This window comes from Harmonia axyridis, chromosome 5, assembly GCF_914767665.1.
Source record: "Harmonia axyridis chromosome 5, icHarAxyr1.1, whole genome shotgun sequence".
Taxonomy (NCBI): domain Eukaryota; kingdom Metazoa; phylum Arthropoda; class Insecta; order Coleoptera; family Coccinellidae; genus Harmonia; species Harmonia axyridis.
In genome coordinates this window covers 10,106,488-10,133,833 of record NC_059505.1, presented here as the reverse complement: position 1 = coordinate 10,133,833, position 27,346 = coordinate 10,106,488, and the positions used below count along the sequence as shown (strand labels likewise).

General features: G+C 36.3%; 1 protein-coding gene across 4 annotated transcripts in view; it reads left to right on the top strand.

Annotated features, from left to right (window-relative positions):
• The window catches only part of LOC123679886 (casein kinase I), a 62,561-nt gene that overhangs the window by 13,293 nt on the left and 21,922 nt on the right, over nt 1-27,346 (top strand). For all 4 annotated transcript variants that reach the window (XM_045617434.1, XM_045617432.1, XM_045617435.1 and 1 more), the window contains exon 3: nt 26,974-27,100. In XM_045617434.1, coding sequence (XP_045473390.1) covers nt 26,974-27,100 — 127 coding nt within the window. The remainder of the gene's footprint in view (nt 1-26,973; nt 27,101-27,346) is intronic.

Below are 27,346 nucleotides of genomic sequence, written 5' to 3'. Positions count from 1 at the left end.
CTTGTAACAGCCGTAACTTCTACAATTCTCATCAGACTAATGAAATTAGGTATAGGCATTTTTTGCTCCCATACGAAAATCAGCTTTTCCAGAAAAAGGACATCAGAGATTTCATGAGAATTTCAGTTTATTTGGTTCGCCTGGTCATGCGCAATCGCAAAATACCGAGAATCTTATATTTCTCGTTTCTCCAATTCAGATTTTGATGGAATTTTGGATATTTATGACTTTTCAGGTTGATACATTGAATGTTTCATAAATATTCAATCTCTTTTCAATATGGATATTAGAAGTGGTTCAAGACCACAGTATTATTTAAACGTGGGGTTTCCTCGACGTGTGAGCGTCAATCCAATTTGGTTGTCTAAGCTCAACTTCAGCCTGTTCATAATTTGTACAGTCGACTTGAGTATATGTTGTGAAGGATCCCAAGTAAGATCAACCTTCACTAATTTGCTTACAGGATGAAAATAATATTTCATCAAATGAAATATGTGTCTGACGGGGGATTTGCTGTGAAAAAAATGTTCACATTTGTAATTGAAAAGAATAGTTATTTTGAGGCGCCATGCTGTTGTATACTGCGTCCTTCTCTGATACATCATAAAGTACCGCCATTTTCGTCAACAACCCTATATTATAATATTATTTGCAATAAAATTGTACTCAGCTACCAGGCAATAGGAAATAGAAAGGAAATGCTACCTTTTTTTTTTCGTTTTTTTTTTCGAGGTATATAACTTTAAGTTGGCATTACTGTTCAAGATGGCGACTGATTTAACAGCTGTCAAGTGGTTTATTCTCAGTTTGGTTTGGCAATTCATCATGAATAGACTCACGCCTGAACAACGCTTGCAAATAGTGCAATTTTATTTCGAAAATAATGCTTCTGTGCGGAATACGTATCGCGCACTACGTCCATTTTATTTTGTTTAGCGATGAAGCGTACTTCTGGTTGAATGGCTACGTCAACAAACAAAACTGCCGCATTTGGAGCGAAGCTAATCCCCAAGTATTTGTCGAAACACCGTTACATCTAGAAAACTGACTGTTTGGTGCGCTTTATGGGCTGGTGGAATCATTGGTCCGTACTTCTTCAAAAACGATGATGGCCAGAACGTTACAGTCAATGGTGATCGGTATAGAGCCATGATTACTAACTTTTTCATTCCTCAATTGAACAACCATGATGTCCAGGAGCTGTGGTTCCAACAAGACGGCGCAACATGTCACACAGCTCTTGCCACAATCGATTTATTGAAAGACACGTTTGGTGACCGCCTAATTGCACGTTTTGGAACTGTGAATTGGCCTCTAAGATCTTGTGATTTAACACCACCAGACTATTTTCTGTGGGGCTATGTAAAGTCATTGGTCTATGCGGATAAGCCACAAACCCTTGACCATTTGGAAGACAACATTCGCCGTGTTATTGCTGATATACGGCCACAAATGTTGGAAAAAGTCATCGAAAATTGGACGTCCAGATTGCACTACATCCGAGCCAGCCGTGGCGGTCATATGCCAGAAATCATATTTAAAATGTAATGCCACAAGATTATCTTGCGGATAAATAAAATTCATGTCAATCGAATAATCCATCGTTGTTTTATTGCAATTTAAAGTTCTATAGCTCTAAAACAAATACCCTTCATATTGTGTATATATTACAAGCTTTCCATTTGAATCCAGTTCGTTTGATGAGCACTTCAGCAAAATGCACAATGTTGCCAGGTCTAGGGAAATTCGATGTAGTTGGGGGACTGGGGAAAACTTCATAACAACAAGCAAAAGCTGGGGAAATCTGAAATGAGTCATGCAAAAATTTTCTGATTATTTCAAATAGTGAAGTTATGTCATTTAATTATGCTTTCATTGATATTTCACATACAACAAAACTATTATTTATAACACAGGTTTGACATAAATTATCGTAACTACATAGTAGCTGTTGAAATATTTTGAATTTTCTTATCGTACGTTTGGAAACAGTGAGTTCAGAAAATTTAAATAAGAATTGATAATACAAAATTTATGGTTGTCGATTTCGAAATTGATAATAAAATAATTAGTTCGCTATGTTAGTGAAAAGCGATGTATGAAATTTATAAAACAACAACTTGAAATCTAGCTTAAAATATTGATTATTATCGTGTTGGCCGATTGTTCACAACGGAACAAAGCTATATTTATTATTGCAGTTTGATAAAAGGAATAAGGGATTGGCGGTGATATGAAGCCGTTATATGCAATATGCAATAATATAATTCATATTTTTACTTTATTTCTTTTATTACTCTGTAATCTGGAAAAAATGTTTCAGTAGAAACGCTAAACGCGAAGCATACAAGATTCTTACGATACAGCCTTTCAGAATTCGATCGCTTGTTCATACAATCATCCTTTGGTGAAATTAAAGACACTTTACGTAAGAGTAAGGAACAACATTTTTTCTACAAGTGCATTTTAATGCAGATCAAATTTAATTTGATTAATTCTTAAATGACAGCCGTATTTATGCATTTCGTTACCATAGTTATAACATCATTGACATTAATTGGGAGCTCGGTGCACTGAGACCTGGCAGAATTTAAATTAAATTTCCGCATGCATACGCGCGAGGTGAACAAAGCAGGGGCCTTTCCGCACCGTCTGAGATAGTGACTTTTTGCGACTTGAAATCTTCCTTTATCTTCGGTTTACTATGAATTGAAATGATTTAGGTTCTGTAATAAACGATCAAAGTATAGATTAGAGGATCTTTCAGTAGCATAGTGCATGGTGTAATTGAATGATATCAAGAAGCTACGATTTCAAAATTTTTTGAGTAAGACATCGAGTTTTTTCCACAACTTGCGGTGTTCTATGAGATGGAAGGATATAATGAAACATTGTCTAGAATATGAAGTGTTTTTCAAATTTTAAAACCAATAAATAACATGATTAATGACAATTCTGTCATCCCACTTAATATTTAATACTCGTACTCTAATATATTATAGCGATCTTCCAACTTTTTATACCATTTTTGTAGTAGGATTTGTCTTTCGCTTCAACATAGTTGCCTTCGAGAGCGATACAGCGATTATAGCGACTTTTTGATACCATTTTTGTAGTACGATAATTCTTTCGCTTCAAAATAGGCCTCACTTTCGGCGATTACTTCTTCATTGGCGCTAAATTTCTTTCCATCGAGCATTCTTTTGAGATCTGAAAACAGGAAAACGTCGCTGGGGGCCAGATCTGGCGAATACGGTGGATGCAGAAGCAATTCATGCCATTGTTTTCATTGATTTGTGACACGGCGCACCTTTTTTTCTCCAAATGGGGTCGTTTTTTAACGATTTCATCCTTTAAACGATCCAATAACACCACATAATAATCGCTGTTGATGATCTGGCCCTTTAGGAGGTAATCAATGAATATTATACCTTGCGCATCCCAGAATACAGATGCCATAACCTTGCCAGCTGACTGATGTGTTTTTCCTCGCTTTGGATTCGGTTCATCGTGTGCAGTCCACTCAGCTGACTGTCGATTAGACTCCGACTGCAATGCTGGAGAGATGTTTCATTCCAAGTCACATATCGACACAAAAATTAAGGTTTATTACACTTAAACAGCTTCATACACTGCTTAAAATCATTAATACGTTTTTGCTTTTCATCGATTGTGAGCTCACGCGTCACCCATTTGGCACACAGCTTTCTCATGTACAAATATTCGTGAATGATATTATGTGCACGTTCAGATGATATCTTCACAATGTCTGCTATTTCGATCAACTTCACTTTACGGTCATTCAAAATTATTTTGTGAACTTTTTTGATTTTTTTCGTCGGTGACAGCCTCTTTTGGGCGTTCGTCTTCGGTGCTCATTTCATCACGTTTAAACTTAGCATACCAATCAATGATGGTTGATTTTCCTGGTGAAGACCCCGGAAACTCTTCATCAATTTTGCTTCAACTGTATTTTTCCCTTCAAAAAACAATATTTTATCAGCACACAAAATTCTTTTTTTGCCATCTTTTTTCAAATAACAAAAGTAGCTACACTCACAACGCAATATCTCACAAGCTTATGGTCGAACTGCTGTCAAATTTTGTCACGTATCGTTTGAAGCTTGGTACTAACTGAAAATCATATAGATTTAATACTACTAGCGCCATCTGTGCATGAGACCGGGGACTTTTCAATTGGCCTAATACGTCCACTCTTTTTGTCTCCTATCCTGACTTTCCTAGGCCTCTGTGAGACCTCTCAGAGGCTTGGAGCTTGTACAAGTTAGTAGAACCGGTTGTGTTCTGTATAAGCTTTGTTACTGTGTCCCGTAGTAACTTCAGACACACACTGTAAATTTATTTATGGTAACCAATGGCGAATGGTAACCAGAGAATGTCTTTTCCGGTGAACTAGAAAAACCTATATTAATGTCGAATCTAATGCCATTTACATTCACAATCATGCGCTCGGTTTTTAGAGTATACGTCGAGTAGTACAGTTCGAGAAGGTAATTGTATAATGACCCTAGTCACATACGTAATGAACGAATTGATTGTATATGTGAAGTCTAACGTTACGCCATTTGATGAGATCTTATCTCCGATTGTACACGCCAGTTGAGTGGGTGTAAAAGGTGACTCGAGTTCAGATCTAGATCGTTGTTTGGAGAATATCAGCATTTGCTGAGCATATTGCTAAAAGTTGATAGTTTTCAAGGTACACCTACGCCATTCATAACAATGTATAATCTCAGTTTCATGATTATATGATGTTGAGGTCGAGAGAAATATTTTCTTAAATTTTATTCCCTCATCATTTTGTTTCGAATATCTTGCGAATAGGCTTTTATAGTTTTGGAGAAAAACTCTAGACGTCTAAACTGAATTTTTCGTTTTTTATTCTACTCGGAAACTGAAAATTGCAGGGGTGATTGAAATTTGTTTTTTTCCTTGAATGATTATAAAGATTTATTATTGGAAATATTACAACAAAACATAATATCTCCACAAGGAGCAGTGCTGACTATTTTCTTTCCATTATTAGTCGGCTTTACAACTTGCGGAAAATTAATGCTCTGAAGAAATTCTCTTGTTTTCTTTATTTTGACAAGGGTGTCCGAAGAGTGAACAAATAAATTATTGTAGGTATGCTGTCAGGACATGAGTCGTACTATCGCTACTACGCAAAAACTGCCATATGTCAAATGATGTGAACATTGAAAAATGTCCCGAAACTTCTATGACAGAGTACCAAAATGTTATGAAAACTGTTTTGCTTGGATACTTTACCTGTCTGTCTCTTTGAAAAATTTTCTTTATGATCTAAATATTCAATCGTAAAGAAGACTTTGAAGGTATATATAACGGAATAGTTATTTATAATACAAGTGCAGAAGGCATTGATATTCTTCCACGAGTTCAAAATTCAAAAACGAGCCACGAAGTGGCGAGTTTTGGAATGAACGAGTGGTAGAATGAGCCTTCTGTACGAGTATTATACATTATTTTCTCTAATTCATTGCATTTTCATTGAAATTAATGAAATATTTCCATAAATATATTTTAGTGATTTTTGCATTGAAAAATGTTGGTTGGCAGAACTGATTTCTTCAAGGCAATTTGATGAATTGACAGATAAAGCCGTGGCGGAAAGTTCGGAGTACCAACATAGAATAATAAAATATAACCATGAAAACTGTGCGTTTCTGATATATTATCGCACGATTTTGTTCTAAAAGATGTGGAAGAATGAACGGAATAACCACAGAATTAGAGAAAATAATGATTCCAAACTTAACATTCACTACGCTGAAACGTCATGGTGACTGGAATAGTGCGTACACGAGGCTGAAGGATATATAGAGGACATTATATCTTCAAAAACTTAGGTTTCTTGGATGCTTGCAGGCATAACTTCCGTGTCTGGTTTTTCTTTACAGAAAGTTGATAACCAGACAATGAAACATGAATCCTTGTTTACTGCAGACAACCTTACATTCCTTTCCGAATGGCCAATTTCATATTAAATTGAATGAACAATGTTGAAAGTGTTCATTATTTGTTAATAAAACTTACATAGATTTAAAATGATTTCTTTATTTACATTTTGCCCAAGGGCGATAAAGAATTGTTATATTATGCTCAAGGGCATACACATTAGTACAAGGGTATATACATTAATATAGTTATTTGTAATACAAGTGCAGAAGGCTTGATATTCTTCCACGAGTCCAAAATTCAAAAGAGGGCCACGAAGTGGCGAGTTTTTGAATTAAAGAGTGTTAGAATGAGCTTTCTGTACGAGCATCATATTATTTCCTCTAATTCATTGAATTTTTATTGAATTAATGGAATATTTCCATGATATCGGTTGGCTTAACAGTTTTCTGTATTACGAATTTGACAGATAATAGATAAATATTTAATAGGAGAGTAACCCTCCCAGTACCAACATAAAATAATGAAATATAACCATGAAATCTATGTGAATATTCTTGCACTTTTGTTCTACAAGGTGTGTCAGAATGAACGGATTCGCCACAAACTTGGATAAAATAAGTAACAATCTAACAAACTTGTTTGACGTAAAATAATGTATGTAAGATATTTAAATTTTGGAAATCAGAGAGCTCATAATTCTCAAACCAAGAGAGACCCTCTCGTTTTGACCCCCGAGGGTAAAAAATCATTATAATCTGAATTGTTGGTAGATGAGGAGTAAATTCTCGATCTATATTCAGGTACCTAATATTCCGACTGGGTTAAACATCAACAGTGTCGTGTCCAAATCAGGGTAGGGGACTCGGTAACAAACTGTACACAAAACCGGTTTTCGAATTCAAAGCTCTGAGCTTCTGAGTCGTCTAATAGATGTCTGGGATATTATTCGATATAAAAACACAGAATAATAATTGTGCTGTTATTTCTTTCGAAATGAACTTCATTCATTGAATAGGAGGTTATTTCACAATTTTCTTTTAGAAAATCAATGCAAGCTGAAAATTATCCTACGAATGTTTGTTTATATGACCAAAACGTGATCAACTAATGGCACAGTCGAGGTGAAATGAGATATTTTTGGTATGTTTTGCCTGAATACAAGGCCAGTGTTAGGGTCAAGGGGCACATCCAAGAGGGTACAGAGGTGTACCTAATTACAACACAACGATTTAGGTTCAATTGAAATTGTAGGAGTTTTATTTTTATCGAATGAAATTGACGATAATAGTAAATTAATGACAATATGCAAATCGTTGAGATTTTACCCAAGGTATGGCATATTGCTGAAATTGTCATCAAAAAAGCTTTCTAATAATGCAATAATATACTGGGTGTGCTATTTGAAATAAGGAAGTAGTAGTTTGTTTCTCTAATTCTATGGTTATTCCGTTCATTCTTCCACATCTTGTAGAACAAAATCGTGCGAGAATATATCAGAAACGCACAGTTTTCATGGTTATATTTTATTTTTATATGTTGGTACTCCGAACTTTCCGCCACGGATTTATCTGTCAATTCATTTGAAATTTGCCTTAAAGAAATCAGTTCTGCCAACCAACATTTTTCAATGTAAAAATCACTAAATGATATTTATGAAAATATTTCATTAATTTCAATAAAAATGCAATGGATTAGAGAAAATAATGTATAATACTCGTACAGAAGGCTCATTCTACCACTCGTTCATTCAAAAACTCGTGGAAGAATATCAATGCCTTCTGCACTTGTATTATAAATAACTATTTCGGTTTAACAGAAAGTTGTAGAGATCTGAAAATATTTCAGGGAGGATGATGATTGTCTTAAACCTCAACATGCAAATTTTCAACACAAAATTGTCATCAGTTTTCCATAAATTCCTAATAGACCATCGCGGTGAATCACCCTGTATATTAAGGAACTTCGACGAAGAATGAACGAGTAAAAAAGAGGAAAGCACTGGCGTGAAGTCAAGAGCTGTTGAAAGCTCGGTCCTTCATGCGCCAATTACACCCTTGGATATATCTACAGGCTGTTCCCAAATTGCAGTTACCTACAAGGGAAAATGAGAGATTCCTTGAATAATATTTAATATTTTTATTTAGGAAAAAGTCCTATAATCATGAGCTTTGTTTCCGAGATACATTTTGTTTCTTGTGGTCCTAATTTTTTGTGATGGTTATACCAGTTTATCGAATCTTTATTGATGTTCGCTACAGATTGAGTAGCAACCACAATTAGCATTTCCCATGACGCAAACTTTAAATTGGAATATCTATGCCAAATTCATATTGAATATCTTGTGAAGGGAGGGTGCTTTTTTTTCTTGGATCGATCCGAGGAACCTGTCATTTTCATATATTCAGTTCTGGGTTCTCCAATGGTGCAATTGAAGCATTATTGACGAGCGCTCAAACGCTATTGACGTCACGACTGACGTCAGTGTTTTCCTAATTTTTTATTAATCCATTCTTCAACGCCTCTCTGAATATTTACCCCACGACATAATGATCAACATGAGAACCTACTCACTAAGGCGACAAAAGAAATATATACTTGGCACTTTTGTGGGTTCACGACTGCACGGATTAGAGGTGAAGAAAGCTATCTATTTCGGGAAGGTCCTCCGAATAATTACACTCGCTGCACCGTTTTAAGCTTTGCTCGTTTTCGGTTCCTGATTCTAATTGCCTCATACCAGCTGTCCGATAATGATGACCGCAGTTAGTCTTATTTCTCCTAATTAAAACAACGTAAACAGTTTAATTGTATATATTTCGTAGACGTGGATTACTATTTACTACCTAGGTCAACAAATATGTCCGTCCGACGGTCCAGATATGAAAAATCCACTCTTCTTTCTCGCGAACTATATCGGTTGAAAAAGAAGGTGAAGAAAGTAACGTTGCGTTCTCGATAACGCTGCGCATGCTAATTCGTCTAGATGTTAGAGCGAGAGGGAACGTCAACAAAATTGAGTTGGTAAATATACGTTTACCGTTATTTTAGAAACCAACTACGCTAATGGGATAATCTAAATTATGTTATGCGTATTGGTGTAATTTGGGAGATTTTTTGGGATAAACGCGGAGCAGGAATATTGATCGTGGGCTCTGATATCAGTTCAAACTTTCCGGGAGATGGAGGGATTTTCCGTATAGGTGGAGCGATAATCGAAGATAATATTTTTTTGTATGTTATTTGCAAGATTGAACGTTTAATGTCGATCTTGAGAAAAATTTTCAGTTCTATATTGAATTTTCACAATATTCATTCTGAAATGTGTAGAACCCAAAAGTCAATCAATTCAATTTAAATTGTTCACAAAACTTTCACTGAACTCTAGTATAGGGTCTTCCAATTAGAAGTTTCATTTTGATATTAAAAAAAGCAAGCTTATTTTAAGACTAATCAGTGGATGTTTATTTCGTTGTAAAGAGGATGGTACGCGACTTACGATAACAGCAAAATGCAAGGCTACGATTGTAGAACCATATCCTTTTCATGAAATTTTCTATGACCAATTCACATATTTGCTGCTTTATGTCCACTATAACTTGAGGAATTCTATCTTTAAGCTCTTGGATCTATTGTTGAGCCTTATCTTGCACTTGGCTCCAAAAGAAGAAGTCTATAGGCTTTAAATCAAAAGATCTCGGTGGCCAATTGTGATCGCCTCTTCAAGAAATAACACGATCTGGAATATTTTCCTGAAAAATTGCAATTGTTTCGTTGTTTGTGTGGCACGTAACGCCACATTGTTGAAAATAAACGTCGTCCATATCAAAATCTGTCAATTACGGACTATTACGGCTCCAACAGTAATATTCTCAGTTGTTTTTGGGCGACGTACACCGTTTCCATACTTCACATCAATTTGTTCTAACAGCTCAAATTTGTCTGCTAGTTTCACTATTGCCGGCCGCGAAGGAGCTTCACGAGAACCCAAAAGTGTTTTAATTCTGCAAACTGTAACTGCAAAATTTTCACCGTATTTGTGCGCCATTTACCAATTTCAATGCGTTGTTGAATCTTGTATCGGTCCATTTTAAGTAATGGCGTAGTTTTTTTTATCAAATGTCAAAATATGACAGTTGGCTGCTATTGTTAGTTTGACAGAAGTATGCAGATAAAGGAAGTTCTACAATAACTAATGTAGAGGATAGGGTCGACTGAAGACACCATACCCCCGAAAACTACGCCAATGAGGCATTGTAGAAACTTAAAAAAAAACTTGAAAATCCTCTGAGTAGAATATCTTCCAGAATTGAAACGCTTATTGTTCCAACTCATTAATAATTTATGAGAATAATTGAAAAACAATTTAACTTCAACCTGGTGTTCCGTAAGAATGGATATTTTGTTTTCCTGATAATTTCGAAACTACGGTTCTGAATGATATTAAATTTTGCATTTATGTGTGGAATCACATCATCAGAAAAACTAACAGAGAAAAATGACAGCATACTAAGTCATATATTATGTATAGTTACAGTTTTGTGGTCACCAAAGGCGCAATAGACACGTTAATGACGATAACTCAAAAGCTCCAGTCTCTAATCCGGTGATTTTCCCAAATTTTTTAATATTTTCAGGAATTGGTGTTACATTTTAGTTTTACTTTTGGAAAAATGAGGACTTTTTTTTTAATCTTCTTGAATTTTCTCTGATTCTAGTGATAACGGATTAAATCTTCTTTAATCAACACTAAACTATGAATGCTAAGTGAATTACTTATGTGGATTATATCATTCATCATTCCATGTAACTGCAAATAATTGGCGTGGCTCTCAAGAGATCTCCAGAAATAATCAGTGAATATCACTATGACGTAGTTGCACCAATACAATTTCGATTAGTTCATTAGTTTTCTAAATGCATCACTATTCATTCCATATCTTATCAGCTTGTATTTCTCTTGGAGCTGACTTCATTACATAATTAATTTCGGAGTATAAGATAATGGAAATGTTTCAGACAATACCTGATCGTATATCTGCACGATCGTCGTTATCATTTATTCTAGCTAAAATATCGAGGATCTCTTGGCGAATTGGTGTCGATAACTACATACAGGTTCCTTCAAAGGGTTTGGTGAATCAGCTCTATTGGACGACTCGTGGGTTTTTCCGTTGACCTAAATCTCGTGGAGTTTTGGCGCATCATTCTTTCCTCGAAGCTCAGTCAGGGGACATCTCTAATGGAATCATGCAATAATACGAGGGGAATTATACAGGTTGTCATGACTTCGCCTCATTTAGATTAAATTTATAATCTGATTCCGGTTCTACACAAAGCATATTTTTGAATTTCGTTTTAACCCCCTTGGAATTCGAACACCGATTTTTTGTATCCAAATTCTGAACTAAATATTTAACATTTTATATATATTTTCTTTTGAGATAGAGCAATTAAAAAAATTATCAAATTCAAACAACAAAGCATGTGTAGATGTAATCTCAGTATTGGTAGATGAAATGTAAACGGGGCCTAATACATTTCAACGTATGATATAAGAGTACAGATAAAAACCTCAGCAAAATCTCTGTGTCGCCGTATAGGTGTAGTGATTGTTTGTGTATTTGTTTACAGAATAAGCTGACATATTTATATTGAAGAGCTTCCTCTCCATCCTAACAAAATCTTCTCTGTTCTTTCTCTTCACCAACGGTTGACGACTTTATAATCAAATCTGAAAACAAAAAAAAACACTAGAAAGGAGTAATAAATGTAAGTTTCAATAGTATTGATTTGAAGTTAGCGACCTATTCTAAAAAAGAATCTGAAACTGAATGGATAGCTTGGAAACCATCATAAAATTTATAAATTGGACAAGTATTCACCAATTGGTCAATTCTACACCACACTCACATAGTAGGCTATCAATAGAATGTCATTTGAAGAGCATGCAATTACAACGACCGTAACCAGTCCTAAGTCGAATTGAAATACACCAAATTTTCCTGGGCAGATTGAATCCTAGAACTTTCTCTGAATGATCAACGATTATACTTTTGTTGAAGACATTACAAGAACTCCATTCCGAACGCCTAATTTCCTTGTATAATTTCATAAGATTGAAGAAAATAATGAATCCTTAAAGGTTTGCGTGACTTCAATCTGGGAGTTCTAGTATCTGGTAGGTAAGATAAAATCGGAAATAAGTTCGGGTAGAAATGACATTTTTCCCAGAGTTTTTTGAGCGAGACCTGTCTACGAATATAAGGGGGAAGTATATGTGGTAGCACTGGTAACCAATTTGAAGGCGTAGATCTAATAGTTCAACTGATAATTCTCATAGAAACCTTAAGTTGTGCATCAATTTTATGAAAATGAGCACTATTGAACCAAACAGAACAACAGTATTCAGCAGCAGAAAAAGCCAAGGCCAAAGCTGCCGTACGAAGAGTGCTGACATCAGCACCCCATGAAATGGTCACCCACAGATGGCACCGTCAGTGCCATACCTGTTCCCTTTTCTCGTTCTAATATCCAGCTCAAAAGGTTGGTGTCAATTTAGAGTTGAGTCTGGATCAAGATATTGAAGAATAAGTGACGCTTAGTTGGTTGTTTGAAAAATTAATTAAGGATCCTGCCTTCATAAATTCAATGAATCAAGCTTGGACATCAATTGTTGCAGTTGTAGAAAATTTTCTAGGCAAACATAAAGCACAAAACTATGTTCAAATTGTTAACAAGATGCTTAATATTTTCAAATCCTTAGGGTGCAATAGGAGTATTAAAATACACTATTTACACAACCACTTAGACCGTTTTCTAGAAAATTCAGGAGACATGAGTGAGGAACAAGGTGAAAGTATTTTGTATGACTAAAATAACATTTCGTATCTACTTTTGTTTACTACACTAGGTAAGCTCCTAGGTAAAAATGAATACGCTATTTGAATTCAGGACATCAAATTGATATAGGATTAGCTCAAAAACCTCGACACCAAAACAGCTGTTCCCCTGTGTAATGCTTTGAGATTGTTGAACCTGGAAGAGGAATTAGGTAAAGTAGAAACCGAGTATAGTGAAAACTAATACTATAACAGTATCATGATGAGTCAATGGGTTGAAATAGAAAAACATGACGACCACATAAAATGCGCATGAAAACATTTCCACATCAACGTGATCCAAGTGTGAAGATGTTGTTGTGTGGTCGCCAATCTTTTTTCTCTCTTTCAACCCATTGACTTATCATGGTACTGTTATAGTATTTGTTTTCACCATAGAGTAATAAAAATGGATAGAGGGAGTATACGCAATTTTACATGTCGCAAACATGGTTAGATTACGTTGTCGGATTGTGATATATTTTCAAATCCACAATTTTACTATATCGTTATGAATGTATATTATAATAAATGAAATATATTTATTCGAGTGATTCTCAATTAAATATGCAAATTTGACTATGTATTTGGAATCCGATATTTTCCCTTATTTTCGAATTTATAGTAGCAGAATATTTATTATTTTCTGTCTCTACCTGCTGAAATCCAAGGTTTGGCAAATATTGCTCTCCTTGTGTCATCCGTTGTTTCACTTCGTTTTGCTCGCTTGAAGTTTGTTTTCTGAATTTTTGATGTATTAAGGTAATCATCTCAATATATTTTGAGTTGATATGAAATGTTGATTCACTATGGTACATAAGAAGTGCGTTCTTTGTGGAGAAACTCGCGAATTGAGTGAAATATCGTATCACTGATATGTTTCCATTTCTGCGCGTTTTATGTCAAATATGATAGTTCATGTTGGGGACAAAATTTGCTCAGTGAAAATGACATATGCTCCCTCTATGTTTAATACTCTGAGGTTTTCACTATGCTCGCTCTCTTCTTTATATCATTTCTCTTCCAGATCCAACAATTGCTTTAAATTTTCTATTACTAAATCTGTGTTTTTAAATGTACATAAATTTGAATTTAAAAATTGTGCTGACGGTCCTTATTGGAAAATTTGATTCGTCCAATTGAAACATAATACAACAATAGTTTGATGAATCATCGGAACAAGGTCTGTAGATTACACAGGTTGTCTCGTAACTTGGGTTGAAGATTGGGGTAACGCGTCATCTGGTGTCTGTCAAAGTCTATAGAGTATCTGTATCGCCATTGGCCATCATTGATAGACATTTTATCGTAGCTATTTTATGATTGGAGATATTAAAGACTATTTAGGATAGGCTACAAATGATAAAAAGCGATCAAACTAATACGAAAATCCGTGAAAACCCACGATTTCATTGCAATCAATTGTTATTTATTTGAATGTGTAAACCGAGTGACGTCACGAATGGTTGACTCTGATTGGTTGAAAGTGACGAGACAACCTGTCTAAATCTATAAACCTTGTCATCGGAAGATCGAAATACGATCTCTTTGCAAGTCGATCAGCTCGATTTTCCGACCTAAGACCATACCAATCGCTCATAAAACTATCCAGAGCACTTTACCGCAATTACTAACGGTTATTATCATTTGTGTGACGTTTCCCTCTGCCGTGTATACGTTTTGTGGACGTTCGACAAGCCGTCTAGAATATTGGTTGGTGTCTACCGTACCTCCTCCTCTCTCTCTAGCTCTACGCCCAGACGAAAACAAAGCGAAACCTTGAGTGATATCTGTGCTATTTTCTCTTGGCCGTTTTGCGAAACGGCATGAAAGCGTCGCGTACACCGAGTGTGTGTGTGGTGTACTTGATCACGCAGCGCGTCCGAACGCTGGACGCAGAGGGGGCGGCGGAGGCGGTGAAACCTGCTCAGTGAAAGTACGTTTAGCGCTAACTCGGTACGAGACGGATTGCTAGTAGATGGAAAGAGTACCGAGAATTGGTTAATGAAATACGAAATATGAATGTTTTTCGGATTTACTTCGAATATACAGGGTTAGAACTATTTAGAGGTGCACTGCAGAGATATCGAAAACCGTTAGAGATACAGGGTGGCTCAAATTACGAAAAAGTTGCGTTATTTAGGGATGAGTGTGTTGGTGTGAATAGATCCGATATATCTCCAATGGTTCTCGAGATATCTCGAAAAAACTGAAAATCAAGATTTTTTTTATTTTTCTGTATAACTCAGTTGTGTTTGGAGATACCTTCACGAAATTTGGTTTATAGTCATAATCCAATATAGAGATATTAATGGTGTCGTCAGATTTTTTCTGTTTTCCATTGTTTCAGAGATGCGATAGTCAATTTTTTCTCTTATGGATGCCATATTGGTTTTCCTTATGAGGTGATGAAAAAAAAAATTACGAATTCAACAATGTATCAGTCTCTACAAAAATATCGAGTCTAGGTACGCAAATTTGAAGAGTTGTTATGTGAAATCATCACTTGACTATCGCGTCTCTGAAACAATGGAAAATAGAAAAAATCTGACTGCACCATTAGAATTTCCATATTGTATAATGACTACTAAACGAATTTCGTGAAGTTATCTCCAGAAACAGATGAGTTATACGGAAAAAAGAAAATCTCGATTTTCAGTTTTTTCGAGATATTTCGGAAACCATACTCGGTTCCCGTGGACCATTGATCGAAACAAGTGATAGTCCAAGGGAGCAACGTCTGGAGAATACGGCGAGTGGGGTTGGACTTCCCATTTCAACGTTTTCAAGTATGTCTTGAGCACTTTCGCAATATGGGATCGAGCATCATCATGCTGTAAAATCACTTACTCATGTCTCTCGTTTCATTGCGGTCCTTTGTCCTTCAATGCTCGACTCGAACGCATTAATTGCGTTCGATAACGATCGCCTATGATTGTTTCAGTCGGTTTTAACAACTCCTAATACTCTACGTCGAGCAGATTCGACCAAATACTGACCAAATACCTTGGAACCGTGAATATTCGGTTTGACCGTCGACGTAGAAGCATGGCCGAGATATTCTCATCATTTTCTGCGCTTGGTATTATCGCAATGAACCCATTTTTAGTCTTCAGTCACAATGCGATGCAGACATCCCTTCCGTCTTTACCTTGCAAACAGCTGTTCACAAGCAAACAAACGCCGTTCAACATCTCTCGGCTTTAACTAGCACCCAATTTCAGTTTCTGAATAATTCCCATGACTTTCAGGCGTTTTGAAATGGCTTGTTGTGTCACTCTTAACGATCCTGCTAATTCTTGTTGTGTTTGACAAGAGTCTTTATCAAGTAATGCCTCCAATTCTGCATCTTTGAAAACCTTCTGTCTTCCAAACAGTTCCATGTTCTTGAAGCGTTGAAACCACTTTCTGTACGTTCTTTCACTAATAGCGGCCTCACCATAGGTATTTGAGATCATTCGATGAACTTCAGCCGCAGATTTCTTCATATTAAAGCAGAAAATTGCAACCTTTCACAAATGACGATAATTTGGCTCGTAAGCTGACATGGTTAATCGAAAATAACTTTATGATGCAGACACAAATCGACTAATATTTCGATGGCGTTATGTGCTGACTACCACTTACCGTTACAGCCATCTATTGCAAAACGGCAGAAGCAAAGTCGTACACCTAATATTTGCTACCAAACAAAGCGTATGACATTTAGAACAAGCCCGATAATAACGTTTGAATGATTCATCAATGAATTGTCTCATTCTGATTACCCGGTAGAGTTCTCAATTCTAAAAAAAGTCTTTACTTACCATCATTAGTCATTAGGTTTTTCCAAAGACCCTTCTTCTTCCTCAGCCTTCAATTTATAAAACATCGAAATATATCAGAAATGGTACGTTTTAAGACTTCAATCGAAACTTTGGTTGATTTATTCAATGCATCAGTTTTGAAAAGAATAAAATCAGGCGGTAGCAAATCAGGAGAATACGGTGGTTCGATTTGTGTTTGTTGAAAAATGTGTCATCGTGGTGATGAATCCACAAATCTAGTAATTTTCAACGAATTACGTGACATTTTGAACGTATTCAATTTAAGATTCCCTCATAACAGCTTCGAGAGTGGTAAAGTAAAACCATTTTAGAAAGGTAAAAATGGATATCTACAGAACTGTCAGAACCTCAATACTCAATAATATTTACTGTCGATACCCCGAACAAAAAATGTGGGAGAGAAAGCCAATTTAGGCAAAGAACACTATGACGAAGGACGTAAGTATACCTACTGATGAAGTAGACAAATATTATTGTTGGCCAAGGCGTGGCTTTTGGGCGCTCCTGTATACACGTCGGTGTTTTCCTCGTTGACTAAGGATAATTGAATGTTGAGTAGGCAATCTAAATTTTTTTGGGACCTTATGAATATTGGGATTGATTGTATGTAACAGACGACAAAAATAAGGACGAAGGAAATAATGGAAACATTCTAGCAAAAGCCAATTATTTGCATACTATGGAATGATGTTTGCATGACGTAATAACTTTGGATTTTTTTTTTTTGAAAAATAAAGTAAAACTTCTGTGGTATATTCTGGATCTGTACGATCGGCTTCTTAAGCGAGTTTGTTCGTTAACAGTTTACGAGGACTCCGCTACGGAGAACGGTAAATTTAATGGTCTAATCGTGGTGTCCAAGAAACTGTTTCTGTTGGACATCTTGCACGCACAGGATGATTTCAATGATGGATTTTCTGAAATCCTCATATAGGTGGAAATAAGAGTGTTTTTTGAGCGCTCGTCGCCGAACTTTAAGCTCTATCATTTCGTCATAATGATTATTTTACATACATTCCTAAATCGGAGGTTAGAACGAAAATGACAGATCACTTGGATCATTTCAAGGAAAAAAGCCCCATAAACATGGGCCCGCAAAACGAGTTTGAGGGTGTTTCTTGTTCTTTAAGTTTTTTCTCATAGCACTATCCCAAAAAATATTCAAATTGAAGCACCAGACAGCAGCCTAATGGAAAAATTGTCAACGGTTAATTTTTCTGAATCTTTGTATGTTGTACAATATGACTTCCTCTACAGAAAAGTCTATGGGTCCAACACAATCCTATGACTAGTTTTCGAGATACAGGGCGTCGAAGTTGGAAAATGGCATTTCTTCAAAGTAACATTTCTCGTAGAAAAACATCGTGAATGAAACACTTTTGCGCAACTAATACTGCTTACACATAAGGTAATAATTCTAGATTGGTTTTTCAAAAATATTAATGTTAGATATGGGGTGATTCAAATAAACAAAATGAAATTACTTTGTCATAATTCTCCCTGTAGGTAAAAAAGTTGTCCGTGGAATTTTCCTTTTTTTTGTCATTACTCTTAGTTCGAGTGCACTATTATAATGACAAACAGTCTTTGCTTTGGTATGACCAGTTTTTGAGATACACAGGATTATATATTAAGAGGGGTGACCGTTATTATAAAAGTTGTCAAAAATTTGTATGCAACGAGAATTTCATACAGACTTAACGGTTAGAGACACGTTGGCGTTCACTTATTGTTATTTTGTCATTGTAAAATGTAAAACATGGCACTGGTTGTCCCAAATCCGAATCTCAATGAAAACATCTCAAGAATTATAAGATTCGGAGAAAAATTCTTCAAAGACCCCCGATCTCCTTTTTCGAAAAAAATTTATATCAGAAAGCAGATAATAGATATCCTGACTCGTTCTCTGAACAATCTCTCATTTTCCGATTGAGCCCCTATTCAGGAACATCCTGTATACAAACTAAATTTCAACACAGTCTTATCTGATTTTACCAAGAATTAATTTTTTTTCGATATTCTTTTTGAGTAGAAGTACAAAGGACTGATAAGTGTTTTAACGCTTGTTTCTAAGCATACTTTTTTGTTATCAACAAATTATATCAATAGAATGAAACTTTTTAAGCCATTTATTTCCTTGAATATTGAAAATCGGACTTATGTTTCCAAAATGCTTTTTTGTTAAAATTACATTATCATTCATATGAAAAAGTTTCTCGGCGAGCTAATAAATCACCCTGTATAACGTTCGGGGTATTTTGGTTCTTGATTCTCAATATAAACCTTTGGAATCCTTCAAGAAAGAAATGTAAATGATATGCGAACAAGAAGATTTTAATTATAGAGCTCGTAAACACCACATAATATATGAAGACATGAAAAATGAATTAACGAAAAATTATGATATTTCGGAATTACTTATGAGGAAAATATTAAATTGAACCATAAAATTATTATTTACGATACTGACTGTCTGCTTGAGCTTCAACCATAACTCTTGGAAAGGTGGGGGTGTGGCAAAGGTACTTCGAATTTCACAGCCCTCTTCAATGTCATATACCTATCATACAAAACTGTCATCCGAAGCGTCATAAATATAAACATATGACATATGACGTTGAAGGTTAGCTATTTAATAATATGGATCGTTTATCTACTGCCGAATGTGTGACAATTGTGAAAACCTACTATAAAAATAATGAATCTGTAGTACATTACAGGCGGAGTTTGGTCGACACAATCGTCCATCTGAGCCTACAATTGGTAACACAGTGAAAAAATTCGAAGAGACTGGTCTGTAATTATGTCTTAGGGCCATACATTATCGAAATATACGCTAGACTGAAAATATTGCCGCTGTAAGTGAAAATGTTGAAGGAAATCCTCGGCGCGCATATCATTTGGGCCCATTTTACGGCACGGTATGGTGTATTTTGCATCTCTGTCCTTGTTCAGTTCAGTTGATAAAAGATCTAAAGCTATCTGACCGTGAATTGCGTATAACTTGGTTGACAATTTTTCGAATCAAATTTTCTTCAGTGACCAAGGACATTTTTCACCAAGACTCAAAATTATGGCACATGAGGCAGTGAAAATCATCATGTTACTGCTGAAAATCTATTATAATATCCACAAAAAGTAAATGTTAGGTGTTCAATTTGGTGTGCTGAAGTTTTAGGCCTGTACTTCTTTTTTAATTGGCATCATTTTTGCTATAGCTAACTTTTTTGGGCTGATATAATGATATGGAATTGAAATAGCTTTGGTTTCAGCAATATGATGCAACAAACCACCAGCGAAAACCAAAGTTTTGGCTTTATTCCAATTACAATTCGTAGGACGCGTAACTCGTTTCTGCGTTGTGAATTGGCCACCAAGATCTTGTGATTTATCGCCATTGGATTTTTTTTGTGGGGTTATGCTAAGGATTATGTTTATGTCAATAATCTTCAAACTATTGACGATCGGAGAACTAACATTCGTCAAGTTATTGGTGAGATATTTCCCGAAATGTGACGGCAAGTCATAGAAAATTATCTCACAAGGATCGAGTACTGTAAGAGATCATGCAGAGGACATTTAAAAGATGTTGTATTCCACTCAAAATGGTAAGGTCCAAGCGTCATATTGAAATGAAAAATCGATCCATATCTAAACGAAAGTGTGTTTTATTCGCGTTTACTCTCATAGCCACAAAATGGTTAAGCTTTATTAGTCGATAGCATGGATTTTACCGAACAACGGCCAATTTCAAAGACTGTACCTGCTTCACAATGAAATTTCGCGCGCTGCCTTGGCGTTCCATCGGAGATCTTCAATTCTATCATCTACCGAAAAACAGTGGATCATCGGTCATCGAACGAGTAGCCGCCTGAGAGAAAACAGGAAGGCGCGAACGTCGAAGCACCAGGTTCTTGTTGCTGCACTTGTCACGACCGGCAAGAACGGCGAGTTCGGTGACTAACTGATCCAAGAGGAGAGTTCGGTGACCTTGCCATCGACAGCGTCCATGTGGTGGTCGACGAGGGTACGCCGGTCTGTCGGTCTCCTGTAAAGTGGGTACTAGCGCCGTCCTGGCACGCCAAATCGAAGTGTGCTACTTCCTAAATTCTAACGTTGTGGTTTCTGAATATGTTCTGTTGGCAAAGGACCGTCCATTTTTAAATGGACATTTTAAACGTACATACGCGTCGATTTTTTCCGAAATTCGAGCCTTTATTGTAAAAAAACTGGTTTTACATTTATGATGCGAAGTATTATTCATCGCTGGCCACTACATTCTCCCATCTTTCGGGCAGCGTACGAATCCCGCCATTTTTTGTCTCCAGTCACAATGCGATGCAGAAATCCCTTCTGTCTTTGCCTTGCAAGCAGCTGTTCACAAGCACTGTTCAACATCTCTCGGCTTCAACTCGTACGGCACCCAATTTCCTTGTTTCTGAATCATTCCTATGACTTTCGGGCGTTTTGAAATGGCTTGTTGCGTCAATCTCAATGATCCTGCTAATTCTTGTTGCGTTTGACACGAGTCTTGATCAAGCAATGCCTCAAATTCTGCATCTTTGAAAACCTTCTCGCTTCCATCGCTATGCTGATCTTCGACGTCGAAATCATCGTTCTTGAAGCGTTGAAACCGCTCTCGGCACGTTCTTTCACTGATAGCTGCCTCACCATATGTATTTGAGAACATTCGATGAACCTCGGCCGCAGATTTCTTCATATTGAAGCAGAAAATTAAATCCTTCCGCAAATGACGAGAATTTGGCTCGAAAGCTGACATGTTTAATCGAGAATAACTTTATGATGCAGGCAAAAATCGATTAATATTAATACCTAAGCTTATTGTATGTCATCTACGATGTATTTATTCCGACTACCACTTACCGCTACAGACATCTATTGCAAAACGGCGGAAGCAAAGTTGTAAACCTAAAAAAAAAACATTTTTCAACAACCGTGCGCTTTCAACTCTTTTCTCACACTTATTTTGTGTCCCAAAGAGTCGCTTTCCCACGAAGTGCTGAAAAACCCCTCTATAAGCCCACGAAACAATCCAAAGACGATAAATCACGAAATCTTGGAGGCTAATTCACTTTGCCGAAACGAGGAATTTTCTTGCAATAAAGCCAAAACAGATTGTGTTCTGTGGCTTTTTGTATCATCATTCTGAAACCACATATTTTCCAATTCCATATCATTATAATTTTCGATCAAAAAAAATAATTTGGCTTTGGCGACGAAAATCGACGGTGTCAGTGTCACCTACTTCATTTTCAAAAAAGTACTTGCCAATCACTCCACCAAACCAAATTGCATACCACACAGTGACTCTTTGTGGATGTAATGGTCTCTCAGCAGTTACATGAGGATTTTCGCTCCCCATATGCATTAATTTTACTTGTTGCCACCGTGTTAAAAATGTGCTTCGTAGCTTAAGAAAATTCTATGCGAAAAATCATAGTCTAAACGTTTTTGTTCAAGCAACCAATCGGAATATATTCTTCGCTTTCCATAGTCAACTGGATTTAGTTCTTGTGTCAGTTGAGCCTTATAAGTAAGAATATACAAATGTAGATGCGAAATACGCCAGAGTGTGCCGTAAGAGAGGCCCAAATGTTGCGTGCGCCAAGGAATAGATAATTGGATTTCTTACAGCACTTTCACTTACAGCAGCAATATTTACGTTTGGGGCGGGTATTTCTTGAGCCATCAGAAGCAGATCCAGTCTCTTTGAATTTTTAAACTGTCCGATTGAATGTACGCTCAGACTATTATGTTAACTGCACTTGATGCACGAAACGTGCTTGCTATAAAATCACTATTGTTGTAGTAAGTTATGACAATTTTATAATTGGTAAATGGCTGACCTACAACTAAACATATGACGCTTCGGATGACAGTTCTGTTCGATATGTCATTGAAACTGGACTGTGAAATTCGGACCACGACATGGATAACCCAGTATAACGACTGATCGTTTTTCCACTGCCTCTTGGCAGGTTATTGTGGCTCGGCCTAAATAATATTTTATTATACCCTTGGCAGATCCAGCTTTTGAATAAAACTGATCCTATAATGACTTTCACGGTCGGATTGTTCAACAGAATTGTAGCAGCGGTCTAGTCGGTTTTTAACCTGACTTTTCACTTACTATTGCGGTAAGCATCTTCAGAGGTCTCCAGGTCGTATAGTGTAACTCGATGTTGGATTTCTCCGATGTGAATATTAAAATTCGAGTATATTCGGGTGCCATGGGCGCCCGCAGGGGGGGGCCAGTGGGGGCTATGGCCCCCCCTGAGATTTTGATTACCTCATTTTTCAGCACAACACCCTCGATATTACTTTCTCAATCCAAAGGGCATGGAAAAAAGGAAAGTAATGGATTCTCAACAATTTTCCGGTTTTCAATGACAATCATGGACGCATTATCGTTTTTCAATAAGTTTCATTTTGCCCCCCCTGAGAAAAATTTCTGCGGGCGCCCATGTCGGGTGCGGTATGTAAACTTTACCCACCTGAGTGGGAGGATTTGAAAATATGTGGTAAATCTCCTTCTGTACTGACAGGTTTCTTTTCTGTATGGTAACCAGGCGCTATGGACGATTGGTGTTTCTTCCCTTTTATTGATGTTATTCGAATGCTTGCATAGTCCTATGGCTTCCATATCCATTCGTGGAGAATAGTTCTTTATATTTGGGATGATTTATATCTGTGAAAATAAGATTCTTGGAATTTATATTCATAATGATTCCCATCTCACTTGGAACTCACATAGAGCATATATTAAAATAAAAGTCAAGAAAATTGGGAAATTTGGATGTCCACAATTTCCAAACGTAGTTGAGCTTGAGAATACTGAAAAATATGAAAGTATTTACAGTTGTCGGCTAACTCAGTAAACAAGTTGTGATGTCATTAGCCTTATGACGGTTATCGTTGATTTAATGACCTTAATTGAAACTTTTATTAAGCTTAAGATTCTTCAAATAATACTTGGTTTTATCATTTGGAATGTACCAAATTCGGCAGATGTATTCGAAATTGTTATTTTTCAATGGTCTTCAAAAGAATCATAAGAAATATGTTTCTACAAAATTGTTATTATAATCATAGTTGGACTTGTCGCTACGGTTCTCGAAACAATCGTCCATCTGAGCGTACAATTAGTAAGACACTGAAAAAATTCTAAGATATTGGATCTGCTACTGATGCCTTCAGGTCCGTACATCATCGAAGTGCACACTCGACCGCAAATATTGTTGCTGTCAATGGAACTCGACGCGCACAACATTTGGGCCTCTCTTACGGCACGCTATGGTTTATTTTGCATCTCTGCATTTACATATCATCTTTATAAGGTTCAATTGACACAATAACTAAATACAGCCGACCATGAAATTATTATATTGGAAGTAATCATATCTCATTTAAATTAATTTGAAGATTAATTGATAAGAGTAGTTTTTCCTCCACAATTTCGTGCGTAAAACATATGCCGATTGGGTGTTTGCACTCAAACGAATAACTCTTTACTTGGAGAATTCACTCTTTCAAAGTGTCTACGGGCAGTACAGAAAGTACGTATACATCTTCAACAGTTTTGAAATGTGTTGAGGCTCATTTTCAAGGTGAAAGTAACTATCAAGCAGTTTATATGTTGATAGTTCTTGCTATAGTTTCTATCACGATAGTACTATCATCCTGAAAATGAGCCTTTATATTAACAAATATAGACTTAACGAGAAAGATTTTTGTTCCTTTATAAATTTAAAACTACATTATGTTCATTTTACAATTAAATAGTTTGTAACACATTTTTGTGAAACCCATTAGACCATAGTTTCGGACTAATTGCCACATCTTCAGAACAATACGACGATCCATACGCACATAACAATTATCCTCGAATTCAAATTGGTGGGAGGAAATGGTGCAAGCTTTCTGTAGAGAAACACCACGATACCTTCGTCTATAGTTTCGTATAGATTCAGACGGAAAACGTATACCGCCTTGTAGATCAGTACAGAAGCGGAGAATTTGCGTAATAATCGAGCCTAAAAGGACATTGTACGAGGAAAGGGGGGATTCGAGCATTACCAGGATTGATTTCCATGAAATTAGAACACGCCGGATTAGGCTGGTATACAGCCTGGTCACGAAAGCACCATCGAGAGACCCCGCTAGCGCAACGACCGAGGGGGAAATGCTTGGGGTGAACGCAGGGCGAAGTCTCGTTGACAGTAGTGACCGGAAATGAAGGATCGAGATCTTTCGTAGGGAAGTGCGGGAATTTTGATATGGGGAAATTTTTCATTCCATTATAGATGTATTGTTATTTGTTGTTGAAAAGGACCAGGCAGCAGCCTAATGGAAAAATTTGCACTAGAGATCACCGTTCTTGAACGGAGAGTTGTGCCAAAATTCATTTCTGTGGTTGCATCACAACCATAGAAAAAAATTACTCGATTTTGACACAATATTACCTGAATCTCCGCAAGTACTCTTCCGATTGTGATGAAACTTGGCACTGTGGATCACAGTCCTTAAACGGAGCGTTGTGCCAAGTTCCATTTCTGCGGTTGCATCACAACCATAGAAAAAAATTACTCGATTGTGACAAAAGATGACCTGAATCTCCGCAAGTACTCTTCCAATTGTGATGAAACTTTGCACTGTGGATCACAGTCCTTGAACAGAGAGTTGTGCCAAATTTAATTTCATCACAACCATAGAAAAAAAATTCTGTAATGTGAGAATAGTTATTTATAATACAAGTGCAGAAGGCATTGATTTTCTTCCACGAGTTCAAAATTCAAAAACGAGCCACGAAGTGGCGAGTTTTGGAATGAACGAGTGGTAGAATGAGCCTTCTGTACGAGTATTATACATTATTTTCTCTAATTCATTGCATTCTCATTGAAATTAATGAAATATTTCCATAAATATAATTTAGTGATTTTTGCATTGAAAAATGTTGGTTGGCAGAACTGATTTCTTTAAGGCAAATTGATGAATTGACAGATAAAGCCGTGGCGGAAAGTTTGGAGTGCCAACATAGAATAATAAAATATAACCAATAAAACTGTGCGTTTCTGATATATTCTCGCACGATTTTGTTCTACAAGATGTGGAAGAATGAACAGAATAACCACAGAATTGGAGAAAAGATTTTATAAGTTCGAACCAAATCACTCAAAATAATTTTTTCTATTACCAATTGTTCTTACCTTGTACTGGGTTTTCCTGAAATGGAGTTACGAAGGAAAAGGAGAGATTCCTTGGATAATTTTAAGAATAAAAAGTTCCATAAACATGAGCTCGGAAACGCTTTGTTTTTGAGATTCAGGGCGTTCCTTGTATAATCGTACTTTTTAGTGATGCTTATATCAGTTTATCAAATCTTTATTAATTTTCGCTACAGACTGGGTAAATAAGTATAATTAATTTATTCATCGCCGCTTACTTACTGGATGTTTATAATGATTTGGATTTTCCTGAAGATTACTACAGAGCTATTTTTTTTCTCGAAATCGATAGCAAAACTACAACAAACCAACAAGTATAGTGTTGGATCAGAGTTTCCTATTACATTTTTCTTAATTACCAGTGGTTCACAAAAAAAAAATTGAAGATTGGGTCAAGCTTGAGATTATTTTGGGCACAAATGAAGCTGACTTAATATGCAAATTGTCGCAGCCGACTTGTAACCCATTATTTAAATCAACAATTCGGAGATAGATAGATTGATTGCAGTGGACCACTGTGGTAATTTGCATGCATCGTGTGCGTTGAATGCGTTTTCCTCTGACACCACCATTTCTGACGAGATCAGTGAAGTACACATATCAGTGGCGTAACTTTACCATCGAACGAGGACCTAGTGAAAATCGTCACATGAAAAAAAATCGTTCAATATTGATTGAGGGATGAGGTTCTCAATATGTACTCAAATATTTATCGAAAGATCATCAGAACTTATAATTATATTGAGAGGATGCAACAACAGTATTGCCCTTGGATGGGTGATGGTTTCTTGATCTCTTACAGATTATAGTTTTATCGACTTGGACCTTTTCCTTCAGATATTTCACAAAATAATCACAATGTGTGAAGTCAAGGTAACGAGAAGGATGCAGCAGTAGATTAGAACGGAAACCCAACTACCATTTATGCTGTTTGTGAAATTATTTTTTTGCAACCCGAAATTTTTTTAAATTGATTATATTCGATGTAAAATGAATAACTAGAACGTTAATGTTAGATATAATAGAAGATATAAGATAAAAAATAAGATATTTTTCTACAAACGTTTTTCTTTGTTTCAGGTACTATGGCCAAGAAAGAGAATTCAATGTTCTTGTCATGGACTTGCTGGGACCGTCACTTGAAGATCTCTTCAACTTTTGTTCTCGTCGTTTCACCATAAAGACTGTACTCATGCTTGCTGACCAGGTAATATTATAATAGTTATTTATGTGGCAAGGGCAATAAGTAGATGTTTATGTCCCAAGGGGGACGACAAACTCTAGGGTTTGCAATTTTGGCTCAGTGAATCAACATCTTTTAATACCTCATGGTGCATACAAACTTTTATGTCATACCTGTTAATTACAACATCCACATATTGGAAAATTTAGTTAAAGTTAATTTTCTATGATGTGTATTCTCCTTGCTATGGAAGAACTGTAAAACTAATTC